Source organism: Cibotium barometz, chromosome 43 (genome assembly GCF_041138505.1).
Source record: "Cibotium barometz isolate CiBa-2024 chromosome 43, ASM4113850v1, whole genome shotgun sequence".
Classification (NCBI taxonomy): Eukaryota; Viridiplantae; Streptophyta; class Polypodiopsida; order Cyatheales; family Cibotiaceae; genus Cibotium; species Cibotium barometz.
The window spans coordinates 37210422-37225406 of NC_141088.1; the positions used below are offsets into that span (position 1 = coordinate 37210422).

Here is a 14985-nt window from a genome sequence, read left to right on the forward strand (position 1 = left end):
AAAAAGAAGAAGAAGAAGAAGAAGGCATGGTAGATGCCCTCACTAGTCGACTAACCTTCTTTTCAATGTTACAGATGTCAACCTCAACTACCTCTAACCTGGAAGCTGCAGAGACTCTGGCAGTGACACAAGCCAGTGCAATAGGCTCCCCTGTTAGCAAAAATAGAAGACCCACACGGGGCCCAAAATTGAGCTATCTGGTTTAGTATATGCCCAGGCATTTCATGGCGCAATGATCAGCAAAGAACTCCACACTGTGCATGGAAAGGTAGCTTTGTAATACCACATTCCTGAGTGCTTATTGATTTTGGAGGATGTTGAAGTCAAGGAAAAACTAGAGAGAGTGGGACTAGGGCAGATGGCACAATGTCTCCCCTGAACCATTGATATAGAACTGTGTGCAGAAAACATCAAGACATACAATAAGGCCACAAGGAGGGGAAAGGTAACTAAAGCGGAGGGCACCACACAGCAAGTTTTGATCATGGAAGAATTGATATGGGAGGCTCTAAAATTACCACCACCAATTAAAATACACACACATAATTATGAAAAGATGCCCCTCGATGCAATGACAACACTCGGGAGGCGTGGTGGAATTACTTCTCAAGGAGTTGTAGAGCTTAGAGACCTCAAGGGTTACAATCTCGGCCATTGGAAAGATCCTCACGACAATGGTTCACCAAGTAATCTCTTGTTGGATGTGTTTCACAAGGGGGGTTAGGGTGAGCCATAACATTTTTGGCGCCGTTACAAAAGGATCGAACCTGGGTCACCTGCATGATAGGTGGAAATACTCACCCCCACTATACTATAACCCCAACAGCTTCACCTAAAGTTTGACAAGAATGGAGGCCCAAGCAACACCAACGAACCTGGTGCATTCAGCACCTACACAAGAGCGTGTGTGTTCGAACAACCCCAATGTGGAGACCTCAAGGGACACGAGCTTGAAGCATTGGTAAGTGCCCTACGACAATTATGTTCTATTGCTCTTTCCAAGGGTGAATGCATTGAGTTTCTTTTTGGAGGTGTGGTAGCCCATAACAATGAATACCCAAATGCTAAAAAATAGATAAGGAAGCTTGAAGAAGCCAGGGCCCTAGTAGAGTGTCAATGACTTCACGAATCCAAATTACGAGCTGACCTGGCCAGGGATACAATGTATCCAAGAAATGAACCGTGAACCGACAAGGGAAAGAGAATTGTGCAGGATGAGTCCATTCATTCATTCCCTAGGGATGGATATGAGACGAACGCATGGAAGGAACCCTCATTTTCCAGAGAGCGGCCCAGATACATAGGTAGTCTTGCAACTGCACTGTACACTTCCTTGCAAATTCCATTGGGACAACTGTTACATAGTTCACCAACATTGTGGGCAGACATAAAAGAATGGATAGAGGGTGGAATAAATCTAATAGACACTACAGAGGAGATTCAGTCACCTCTAGTAGAAAGAACCTTAAAACACACAAGGGAAAGAACACCCAGAGTCATCAAAATATAACAGGGCTGAGTATGACAACATCAGAGATGAGGTGATAGAAAAGGCCTGTAGAGCCATGTCCCTCATATTGCAAGTAAAGCCAGTGGACACGTACAATAGGGTTCTCCTTAACAGGATAGCCAAAGTACATGAAGAAAAAAAAGATGATTGGGCATGGTATATCCATAGAGAAATGGAGAATTATCTCAAGGCACACCAGTCAAAGGTATGCAATCCGTACTTGATGACAAAGGTGTTGAATCATATAGCACAATGGCCTCTTCTAGATCCAGAACAAGAAGAACAGATGTAACTAGAAATACAGATGGCACCACCACCACTTACCTTTGAAGTTCTAAATGGAGGAAGGACAAGCCTTATTGATGGACACAAAGGAAATCATGAAGGAGCTCAAGAAAGGCATAAGAAAGAAAATTGAAAGGAAGATGAGGGGAATAATGCCTGATGTTACTACAGAGGAAACACAGAGAATAGAGGCCGAGCTAGGCCAGGAGATAATATCTTACTAGGAAGTACTCGAGGAAGGGAAGCAACAAGTTTCAACTTATCAACACCTCTAGAGGGGACGACAGTAGAGACACATCAATAAACCCGACCTCCAAGCCTTGCACAATTAATTTTCAAAAACCTTTCCCCACTTCGAAATTCAACAATGTCAGATACACCTGCTTTTGCTGAGTTGCAACAGGAAAATTTTCTAGAAGAAGAGCACCAAAGCCAAGAAGAAGCCACAGCATTACAAGAAGGACTCCCTGAAGAACGACTGGATACAAGAAAGTGACAAAGAATTGAGGAGACACGAAGCCCCAACAAGATGCAATGTTTGGATGATGCAGAGGGGATTCCAGAGACGTCTTTCCTTCATAACATGGATTACGATCCTCTTTTTATATGAGGAGAATACAACTTGGCCTTTCTCTTGCATGTAGGATAATTCTCACTAGGTGATGTGGCTTCTCACACTCACTCCATATTTTCCTTATGCTCCATGGCACCATATTTCTCAACACCTCCCCTTGGTGCCAAATCTTTGGGCTACTCAAGGTGGCTGGATGTCGGTTACAAAGTCTTGTTTTGACTTTTTATTTTCTACATTCCCCTATGTGCTGTGAGAAACTTTGGCCCATGTGCTACTTTGGCACTTCCCCGCCTTAATGCTACTTTGGCTCTAGGTGAGAGATAAATTTCCAGCTTGGGTACGTCATCGGTCCTAGAGGCTAGTTACAAGCACTTTTTGTAGGAAGTAGGATTTTTTTAGCAACAAATTTTTGTTCAAGAATTGGGGTAGTGGTTGGTAGCTACTTTGTTGCTTCGTTGATGCTTGAAATGCACTCTTTCTTTGTTTATGCACACATATGCTTGCATACTCATGTGGTTGTGGCATTTTTACAAGGGTTGCATACTTCTTTTTCACACATAGGTCAGTAAGACAGGGATGCCCTCTTTCCCCTTTGCTTTTTGCTATTTCCTCCCACGCTCTCATTGTGTCTCTTGAAGATGCGAGTGAAAAAGGGAGGGTGTCTAGACTAATGCTGAGGAGTGGTGAATAGTTGGTAATCCAATGCTTTACTGATGAGTGACTGTTGTTCATGAGGGCAGATAATGATAATGTGAGACAAGCCTTTTCCATTATATGGGAATTTATTGACCTCTGAACATTAAGAAATCCAAAATAATCAGTCTGACTGAGGACAATGACTGTGACCTGGAAAGATGGAGATGTGAGGTGATCAGGGGAGGCTAAATCATGAGACATCGGGGAGTTCCTTTTAAGGTGGAGGTGACAAATAAGCAAAAACTGATTGGGCCTTAGAAAGATTTATCTAGAAATTGAAGAAATGGGAAGGGGTAAGGGTTCCATTTCATGATAGGCTAACCATCTACAACACTATGCTAAATGCTTATATCATGTTTCTGTCAATTATAGGTCATGTAAGCTACTTTCTGTGGAGAAATAGGAATAATCGCAAGAAAGTGGGAGCTTGGCTTGCTTGGGACAATCTGAGTATGCCAAAGATTGAAGGTGGAATGGGTATCTTTCATCTTCCTACTCATGCTCTAGCTAGAATAGCTCTTCCTACTCATGCTCTAGCTAGAATAGCTCTTCTTCCTCCCAAATGCCTACTCATGCTCTAGCTAGAACAACTCTTCTTCTTCCCAAATGCCTACATTAGGAAGAGATATGGACCAGAATGCTTAAGGAGCTCATGGAAGATTCACATGTCCTTAAAAAAGGTAGATGGTTTGGACTTAACTAGAAAAAGAAGTTGCTTTCTTTAGCTCCCCTTAAAATCACAAGTTCTCCCCCCTGATCAACTTTTTATTTGGGAAATGGAAGTGCTAAATCTAATGTGCTAGGGTGGCTGCCCCAGAGCTACAGGTAACTCTTTTTTCAGCTTGGGGATCTGGTGGTCCCATAAATTTAACCCCCCTGGCATGCCTTGATATTACTTTAGCGAAAAAACTGAATAACAAAGGTCTGAGAAGACTGGCACATTGCTGGGGCTGGTCTCACAGGTAGGATAGAAGGAGTTGGATCAGCTATAGTGGCAGAATTTGGATTTCTATCAAGGGAGAGGCAGTTGTTGGTAGGACATAATGGCAAAAGTACAGAAAAAATGTGTGTCCATAGCTTTTGATGAATCTTGCTGGATAAAGGACTGGATGTGGTTCAATGGAGTCAAGTTGGATAAAGGGACAGGTAAAGTCCTATACTTAGAATTGAGAAAGAGTGAAGTAAATATAAAATATTGTAACAGAGTCTAGAAGGTAAACTAGAATGCTAGAATTTGGAGGAAGAGGTGGCAAAATATGTGGGAGGAAAGTATCCCAATGAGATCCCAGGTCTTCTTATGGAGGGTCTGCATGCTAGCTTTACCTCTAGGACTCAAGCTTCTACAAAGAAACTTCACCTCTGGATGTTGCCCCAGGTGTAGAACTGCTTTGGAAGATGGGAGGCATGCTTTCTAGGAATGTCCTGCTATTAGGGGAGTATGGGGTGGAATTGGGAAATGGGTATCTAACAGACTAGGAGCTCATGGATTTTGGGGGGATTGGGTTCTTGGAAGGGTGGCTGATGCTGAGAGTGCAATAAGTTTGTTACTTAATATTATTAGATTCTGTTGTTTGTGGGGGATCTAGGTTTCCAAGAATAGTATAGTTTATCAAAAAGAGGTGAACATTGGGTTAGATGTCCTTGAGTTAATGTACATTATGTATTCATATGTGTTGGTCTATATACTATGATAATAAGTTGAATGATGCTGATATATTTTAGTTAATACATTCTCTGCAGGCTGGGATTAGATGATGTGATGATTTGTTGACCCTTGTACATACTATGTTTCCTAACTATTGATGTGAGTAAAGTTGCCCAAGTTTGGGCCAAGGACTAGAAGATGGTACCTAAAGGAGAAACATCCCAACTACACTTTTGCGACTTTCATAGAGAATCCTCTGGGAACAAAACCAATGGTGAAGACATGGGTAGTTACGCCAGTTTTGGAGAAGTTACCTCCCAAAGGGTGCACCTTTGAAGCCATGATGATAGCATGTATGCAGTTAGGGTATCATATCTCTTGGGGTCAATCTTCTTTTGTTTGGGAAGATGATAGGTAGGATTTCTTATGCAAGTTACTTAATTATAATGTGGAAGATCTTGATATGGACAAGGGCCTCTCTGGCTGATGAATTTGATGTATGTTAGAGATATGATCTTTTTGTGAAGGTTTACCTTTGTTAACATTATATATATTTTCTTCCCAAAAAAAAAACAAAAACAAAAACACAATCTTCCCAATGTATAATCAATGCAATGCAAAAATTCAAATGTCTAAGTCTAGGCGTGGGCCCACCACCAATGAGAGATGATGTGGCCACGAACAAGGGAGGCATGTAATGCTCACGTGGACAAGTGCAATGGTTCATTTTGCGAGTCGCATGGCCGCTTCACTGTTCGAAAAAAACCCGAGTTAAGTGTAGTTTGCACCTGCATATTTTGAGAAATACTTTCCAATTTAAAAATGTGAAGGTACAAATACCTCCAGATTTTGAAAAGTTATAAAGAGATTTTAAGATTTTCTTTTTATAGATAATTTCACAATTTTTAGATAAAGGTTTTCCCACTTTTTAGGAAAATACTTTTTTTTTGAACACGGGGCCGCCGCCGCCGCTCAATACTTTATAATAAGGACTTAGAAGAAGATGGAGAGCGTCAGCATGATTAGCAAGGGAAGTTGGAACTACAATCTGTCAGATGTAGGGAGGCCATGGAAGCGCCATAGCAGGCCTAGAAGGCCTCTCCTCTCGTGACTCTGGCTTGTTGGCGTGCTCTTGAACGTATTAAAAATTTTAAGCGCGTCAACCGCCGGCCAATTTATCTAAGGTTGGATCTTAGATTAAAGTCGGCCTTAGATCCACCATTATCCTCCCACTTTCTTCGAAAATTTTCTCCAATGGAAAAAAAAAAAAAGAGGAAGTCCTTGACTCCTTTGGTCTTAAGAAATGCCCTCCTTGCTCCACATGGAGGCCTTGTGGAGCCTCTCCTTTAAAGAAATCTACCAACCCACCTTTTGTGATGGCCTCACTCTCATATCCTTACTCTGGCGGACCACACTCCCCCTTTCCACTTTGTGTTGGTACTATGTATATGCTCTAGTCCACATGAGACCTCCTGCTAGATCCCAACATGCATGGAGGATGGCCTCCATGACATAGATAGATTGTCCACACGAAATATTGAATCTACAAAGTCGTCCCCACCTCAAGTCATGCATGCACTACCACACGGGTCAAGGGTGCTAAATATTATCTATCGGCCAATAAGCTCCTCAAGGCTAGAGTACATGAACACTAAGGCATATGAGAGTGGTCAATAAATGGAACTGTTAGTGAGTGCAAGATATGCCCTACCATATAATGATTAGCGTGCACTCCAATTAGACATCATTGTTATGTTCAAATTATGCCTTGTACAACATTTTGGTAAGAGTTTTATACCCCTAAAAAATCTCATGTAGAGTTCATAGCTTTAAATTTTAACATAGATACTCACTGAGAAAATGGTGACCTTTCAATTACAAACATTATTTGAACCTTACTTCATGATCTTCCTAAATCACACATGATTGATATCCTTATGATTATGCTCATATATAAAAAACATGGACTTTCTTTTTATATAAGCTCGAAGTAAACATGGCTAAGACTTTACCTCAAACAATGGCAATATACTATCCTTGGGTGAAATTAAAAGCCCTTCCAAGGGCTTAAATTAATGCATATCTCCTTTTCTCATAAATAAGGAACGTGAGTGGGGTGACAATCTCCTTTGGGCATAAAAAAGGAACATGAGTGGGGTGACAATCTTCACAATGTGAAAGTGTAGCATTTACACCAAGAGGATGCTAAGCTAAAGATATGAATTGAAATGTTTGGTTCTTATAGGCTGAAGAGTTTGGTTCCTTCTAACTATTTGTTGGTGTGCCATGCAATACTATGGGATCAATGTTCCAATTTGTCATAGTGAGGATACTTGTCTTTGTATGACATTGACCATATTCTTTTTTTTTTCAAACATATTCTACCTTCTTTGTACATTGTCATACCTCCAAGTTAAACAAGCATTTCAGCTCAAAAACAAATTATACAACAATATCATCAGTACTTCATACATAAAATGTTGAAAACAATGCCTGCTTATTGTGCTTTTCCTTAATGACATATAATACTGTCATGTAGCATATTCTAGATTCAAAGTAAAAAATATTCATATTTTGATGGGAAGCATTATTAATGATGCATTGCATCATGAGATAATTAAAGAAGAAATATGAATGGAAGGGGAAAGAATATAGTAGACCCCTTGATATCTAGTAATAATGAAGAAAGTTGATAATGATGGAATTAAATTAACAAGATGACAATTGATTTCTAACCAAAAGGTTAAATTTAAGCTTAATGGAATCCAAAGTCCATTAATAAGGATGAAGTAGAGGAACATCAAAAATAAGAATGCAGGTGCATGGCCATACAAATAATAAACTAGTAATAGCAAAGTAATAATAATTCTTCTTTATTAAATTATGGATGACATACAAGTAATAAACTAGTAATAGCAAAGTAGTAACATTTCTTCTTTATTGTTGCATTATAAGAATAAAAGAAAAAATCTTAGATCCACCACACTTGGCATATGGTGTAATCATATTGAATGATCTTCATGCAAAGTTTTAAGGGAAAAATAAAACACTTAGGTAAATATACATCTTTATATGCTCAATCATTGATCTTACCATTTTGTGGTTAGGTTTACGCAAATAGTTCTCTCACACTTAGATTCTCAAAATACATTATTTGAATGAAAAACACATTTAATGATAAAAATACTAAAATAACAAGGGTTGCATAGCTTTTTCTTAACTAAAAAGCACACAATATTCTCATGCTAAATTTAAACCTTCGTCAACTTGAACTAGTGATGACTCATAAGTAGAGCAATACATCAAAGGCAAGAATAGGGAGCTGTGATTCTATAGCAACATTAAAAGAGACATAAAATTTGATTAAGTCAGTGAAAAACTTAGTGTGAGACATGAATATTACATCATCAATAGCACATAATAAAAGATTATAACTCACGCACATCTCTAAAAAATTTATTTTTGGCTTATGTAAGGGTCACACATAACAATCATTTACTTTTAAGCATATTTTATAACGAATTGAAGTAACGTTTGGAGTTTAAAAAATAATTTCAATATTTTTCAAGTATCTAGCAAGTTGCCTATAGAAATTATCCATAATTCCAATCCCTTTTATATTTTAAATTTGATCCTACACATAATTAGCTTTTCAAAACCTACTTTGATCCTGCACATAATTAGTTTTTGAAGATGGTACATCTTGGTTATCCCACTTGCTTAGATGAATGAAGGTAAACTATAGGAGTCTAAATTTAATAATCTTTAAAGACCTTATGAGAGAAAACAATCTCATAAACTAAGCCATCATAATGAATAAAACATTGGTACACTTAGTGCTCACAATATGAATATTTTTAATTGACAATAAACAGATCAATGTTATTGTGAGCATGTCACTTAAAATTTTAAAAAAATATATGCCTTGACTTGGATGTTTCATATGCCCACACACTTTGTTTTTTGGTGATGGTTTTGTGCTCTTATTGACCAAAGGTAAGCTAGCTTTACCATTGCCATGTTTCCTTGCTATTTAGAAAAAAAGGACATGCATACACACACTTTTTATATATATAATGAAACCACTGTCTCATTAAGAAAGAAGAGAATATACATTCATAGCTGTCGTAGATGAGGACAGCTACTACTCAGATCAGAAACAGTGGGAAAACACTTCTAATTGCTGGAAGGTTAGTCCTTTGATTTGATCAGAATCTTGGAGGGATTAGAAAAGGGCTCTTCGAAAATAAACAAACAATCGGATATAATCTCTAGAGAAGAGCAACTAATTCCGAGCATGATAGATAGTCCACAAAGCCCAGAATGTGGTCCAATCAAGGAAGTCTATATAGTCTAGTAGGGGAGGAGAAAGGCAACCAAAAGCCATAATAGACGACCAAAACACCTACCCGAAAAATGGGCCCGAAGATGTGTAGACAAATCATCAAGAAAATCATGAGAGTGCAAACAATACCACAGAAGGTGACACACTCTTTGTAGGATGATAGCACCGCCTACAAGAAGCAGTGGAAATGTGCCTTCGTACCAAAAGAGATTCAACTGGGAATACTCCAACCAGACATCTCCACAGAAACAATCGTTGCTTGAGGGGAAATCCACTCAGCACACACACACACACACATGCACACACGCACGTGTGTATGCACACATGTTTTCTTGCTATTTAGAAAAAAAGGGCATGCACACACACTCACGCATGCACGCATGCATACGTGTATGCACATATGTCTCCTTGGTATTTAAAAAAAAGGGCATGCACACACACACACACACGCGCACATGCATGCACGTGCACCCATGCATGCTTAAGGAAATTTGGTTTCTTTCACAAAAACAAAAGTGATCTTGATGGATAACTTAAAAAAAAAACCTTTCCAACACATCAACAAAGGAGATCTCCCATGCCCACACTAGTGGATGGAGAGTGTCCCTTGTGCATCTTCCTACGCATGCAAAATTTACAAGAAAGGCCGGTGTTTTTCAAGCAATGTGGGTAAAGATCCTTGGATGCCTAGAAAAATCACAATGATAAATAAAGACATTGTGCATTTCTATATGAATGTCACATTGGATGGATGACACTCACTTTTGTGCTATTGCAATGGCATGTCATAGTGAACCATTCATCAAAATAAAGGCGTGCAAGTAGTGCTTTTTGTTTTGGTATGACAATGGTATTGAACTTGATATTCCAAGGCATGCATGTGATGCATTGACTAAATTTAAAAAAAGGGAGATACAAGCGTTATGGAGCTACTTATAATCAAGGACATGTGGATTGACTGCATGTGGTGCATTGAGTGCATCAAAAAAGGAAATTACAAGAGTTATGGAGTTACTTATAATCAAGGACATGAAAACATTTCTCTTCTACAAGAGATGATGCACAAAACACAAAAAAACTACATAAATATTCATGAATTGGTACTATTTTCACATCAACATACAAAACACGACTCTAGATTGTAGTCTTTGACATAGACATAAAATATAGGGGACTTATAATAAGCACTTGGTACTATACGACAACAACATACAAAATATGTCTCTTAAGTAGTACTCCTTTTGAGATAGGCATAAGTATATGGAGCTTTCAAGCACTTGAATGAGGCAATGGATATCCTGCCTACCAATGGTTCATGGATTGACTTTTGCCATTGATTGGTTGTGTAAAGCCCTTGTATACACATTCAAGCATTAAGATAAGTTGAAAGCCAAAAAGGGTCCTAAAACTTTGCAAGTCTGATAAAGAGACCTAGTGCCAACAAAGGTGAGAACTCTAAATACATATATGAAATCAATGAAATGAATGAAAACTAAAGAGGATAGACCGAGTACCAACATAGGTGATAGCTACTGGGAATAACTTTACTACTATGGATGTCACATCCTAATATATATTTAACATGATTCAATGGTGCCTTCAAATTCTAACAAACATAACAGTAGTGACTAGAGAAGACTTGAAGTATGCAATTTTAAATAGTGTTCATAACATTCATGCATGTCATGTGTTACAAAACTTGCATCACAAGTAAGTAGATTTATGTGGAAATTAACACTCGTTAAGAAGTTAGCAACCTACTTATGGGCATCTTAAGTTTGCTAATGAACATAAGAGCAGAAACTAGACCACACTTAAAAGTCATGAAAAGAGTAGTTAAGATCTGAAAAAAGCAAGAAAGAATGCTGCTGTTGGGTTGTTTTTGCTCTTGGCTATGATACACTTGTGGTGGATTGATTGAAGAAATGTTTAGGAAATGTACAATGAAGTGTAACTAATGAATGTAAAGCTTAAAACTTGAGAAGAGGTTTGCATGGGTAAGATAGTGTGGCAAGACATGTGTGGCAAGTTGGGAACCTTGCTTCAATAACATTTGCTGATCCATCATGGCCCCTGCGTTGGCACGAATCCAAATTTGAGGGCCTTAATCCAAATTAGCGGCTTAATCGTATAGGCACTGATCCGTTTTTGTGGCTCAACCATATGGGCCCAAAACCACATTTGTGGCTTGCTGGCAAGGGCCCAGGAATGAGAATTCTGGCTTAATCAGATAGACCCTAATCCAAAATAAGTTGCTTAATCACATGGGCCCTAATCAAGTTTTGGTTCTTAACCTTGTTTGCATGAGTTGTGGCCTCTGCCTCTGTGATGGATCAGTTGAAACTTGTTGGGTTTTGTTGCTTGGTAAGTTAATTCAATTGAGCTACGTGCTGATGTTGTTGCTCGAATGATCTCAAACTTTCTCTATTGCATGCTGGTTTCATGATGTTCCACATGCTAAAAAAAGCCCAATTCAGTCTACAAGAGATGATGGGATGTAGTAGAACACCAAGCTGAAGCAGTGTAAAGGCTGAGCTCTTTCCATCCCAGCTTCAGAACACCACTTTCTTCCAATAAGGAGTACCCTTCACATGGGAACATATTGAGCAGCAAGGTTGCTTGGGTGGCAGCATTCCCTGCCAGCGAGACTTTCCGGAACCCGGCACTGCTCATCATCTCCCTCCAATTATTAAACTTCACCTCACCAGTTCTAGCAGGGCCCCCAACTGCCACTATGTTCTTCATCTCACTTGATAGCAACTGTTGCTCCACAGCATGCCTCTCATCACTGTTCTCTGCATAACTCGCCCCCAACGAGTCAAACAGAGCTGAATAGTAGTGCAGGGCTTCCACAAACCTGTTGAGAAATGAGCCTGCATGGCTCAAATCTTGCTCCACTATCGTCACCACCATTGGCTTCAGCTGCTGAAATAGCTTCAATGTCCTGCTATCTGACCCGGTCACATCATATAATGAGTGTTGAAGCCAATGTACAGCTAGTGCATCCCCTTGCCTGACCTTTAGAGCAGTTAGATTGAGGTTCCCCACCCTGTCCGCCACCCCATGGAACTCAAATGGCAAACACAAAGTATTAGCAAAATCAGACAGCCTCTTACCGGTTGCCTCTAGAGCTTCTAGGGATGTCCCGATGCCCGTGATTCGCACACGTGGTGGCCCCTCAGGGCGAGACGCGAGGATGTGGAACAGCGCAGGCCATTGCAGGCCTTGCATTATGTCACAATCTATGATGTGCACGCACTGGTGGCCTTCAAAAGCTTCGAGGATTGCTTGGTTTGCCGTAAAGTGGGAGAATTTGACAAAGGGGCAGATGCCATTGAAGACTTGGAATGCAGAAGAGATGCTTTGGTTGCAAAACCTTTGGATGGCAGGCAAGGGAGAGCAGATGCCCAAGCAAGAGTTGAGGATTCTTGCAGCCATACCTTCGGTGAAGTAAGCTGCCACTCTTTGGATGGGGTTTCCATATGGTGAAGAAATCTCATTCAACAAGGGGATTAAGGTGTTGGCTACTTCTAGATTGTCTGCCGAGATGGCTTCAGCACATTGCAAGAGCAGAGAAAGAAGCTCTAAACCCTCCTCATCTGATGAATTCCAATCCATGTCAGCATTATTAGCCACATTGCCCACCTTTGATGACCCATCATCCATACTCTTGTATGCATTTGGAGGCACCTGGAACATTATCTCGTGCTGCTGCTGCTGCTGCTGCTGCAATGAAGCCAAACAAGCAGTTTGCCCATTGAAATCTACATATTGAGCTGCTTGATTGCTGCCAATTAGGGATTCATCTCCATATATGGGCAATTTACCCATTTGTGCATTGTAATTACCGCTCTCATCAGTCTGATTGTCATGAAAATCTAGAGAGAGGGACAAGCCTGAGGCTGATTCTTTAGTGAGTTTCCTTGCTCTATATTCCAAGCTTGTGTCCCTCCTTGCTGCCGGATCGCGTTGCCGCTTGCCTTCTGGCTTGCAGCAGGGCTCAAATTCTCTGATCAAATACTCATCATGACCACCATCTAGACTATTGTTACCACCATTCACAAATTGAAGCCGGTGATGATTGTCCCCATTCATAAACCCAGCCCTCTGGCAGTGTTCGATCTCTAATGTCTCATCACTGTTTTCTAGCTTTGCTGCCATGCTGTGGACCGGGTGGCCGGCACCGCGTGGTCTTTTCGAGCCCTTCCTAATGGCAGGCAAAGTGGTGCAGTGCGGCAGGTTTGGGAGGGTTGTGTCCAGAAGCTCGCATGGTTTGATGGGGCGGAGGCGAGAGTCAAGGAGGTGATCGAGCTGCAGAGAGTCAAGGACCTGCTCAACTTGGAGGTTCCATGGAGAGAGCATGTCAGACAGCAAGCCAAGCACCTCCTGGACGGGCATATTGGGCATGGTTTCGACAAGATCATTCACCATGGAGTATACCCATGTGCCCACTCCAAGATCCTCCATAGCTTGCACAAAGGTTTACTTGCTGTGTGTATGTGCAAGAGAGACCCAAATTACTAGTCTAATCACAAAGCAGAGCTTTACTTGGCCTCTGTATATGCAATCTGTGTATGCAAGAGGAAGATCCAAATTGCAAATCTGACAAAAAGCAGGGCTTTTTGCTTGCTTTTATGTATGGGGGTTCTATCCAAATGCTATGGTTGCACTAGATATGTAAGAAAAAAACAAGGGATGGGTATAAATTCAAAAAAATTACTATGAAAATGAAAGGAGAGATGTCCCAGATGCTATGAGAAAACCGCGAGTCTGCTTCTTCTGTGTATGTGGGATATAATGCAAAAAATGATGTGCAGGTAGAAGAAAAGCTTGAAAGCAGGCGATTGCTGCTGCGTATGGGATAAATTGGGGAGGAGGAGGAGGAGGAGGAGGAGACAGTGCCTGTTTTCTGTTAAATTGGCAGAGCCACGAGAGATCGCAGTTGGGTTGAAGCTATCGAGGGGGCAACACCTGCAGCAAAGTAGGTATTCATAGATATGCACTCAGAGTGGCCAATCTGGAGCGCAGAAAGAGAGAGAGAGAGAGAGAGAGAGAGAGACAGACAGACAGAGAGAGGGGGAGAAAAGGGAGGCCCGTGCATCTGACTTCACCTTTATTTCTTTTCTTTCAACGTAGCCCCTTTTCTGTATTAGCGAGCTTACGCACACACACTTGATTAAAACTCGATTTCCTCCTGACCAATTGAAAGGTTCAATGACATGTTTCTTCCTTGACCAATAAACTTACATACTATAGATGCATCATGCCCCTAACTATACACATTAGACATATAGTGGGTGCCCTAACTATACACATTAGACATATAGTGGGTGCCCTAACTATACATATTTAGTTCACATATTCATTAGTCCATCGATGGGGTCAGGTAATAAATATAATGTATGACCTTTTAGATTTTTTCAAAAGTGACGTCAAACCGTAGGTCTCCTTCTCCCACTCATGCGCCTCCCTCCTCCACACATGACTCCTTCGCAAAACGACGTCCCCTATACCATCCCCAAGTGTGCTGTGTCTCTCCCTCCTCCACCAACATTTGTGCCCTCTCGTTTCCCTCATCAGCTTGCTCCAACCTAAAAGAACATGGACGTTTCTCCTATTGAAAGTGAGAGAGAATCCAAGGTCTCTATAGAGGATCATCCACCATCAAAAGCCTAAGATAGGTACTGAGGAGCCGCTCTTTTCATGCACAAACCTTGAGAGAGAGAGCTTGATCAAACATTGGAGAAACCCCTCCTCCTTGTGCATAAACCCATCCTATCCAAATGCAAATATACAATTAAAGAAATTAGAGCAGTCTCATGAGCCCTCACACACACACACGAGAGAGAGAGAGAGAGAGAGAGAGAGGGTTCCAAAAATGCAAGATCCTCTTGATTTTTTCTAGTTTTCAATAGTGGCAAATACCTTGG

The 14985-nt window shown here is 40.6% G+C and overlaps 1 protein-coding gene across 1 annotated transcript; it reads right to left on the reverse strand.

Annotated features, from left to right (window-relative positions):
- Window positions 1-10879: 10879 nt before the first annotated feature.
- Window positions 10880-14211, reverse strand: LOC147613883 (scarecrow-like protein 23). The gene has a single exon (XM_086781869.1). It carries the CDS (start codon window positions 13520-13522, stop codon window positions 11534-11536), a length of 1989 nt encoding a protein of 662 aa, XP_086637995.1. The 5' UTR covers window positions 13523-14211; the 3' UTR covers window positions 10880-11533.
- Window positions 14212-14985: the final 774 nt, after the last annotated feature.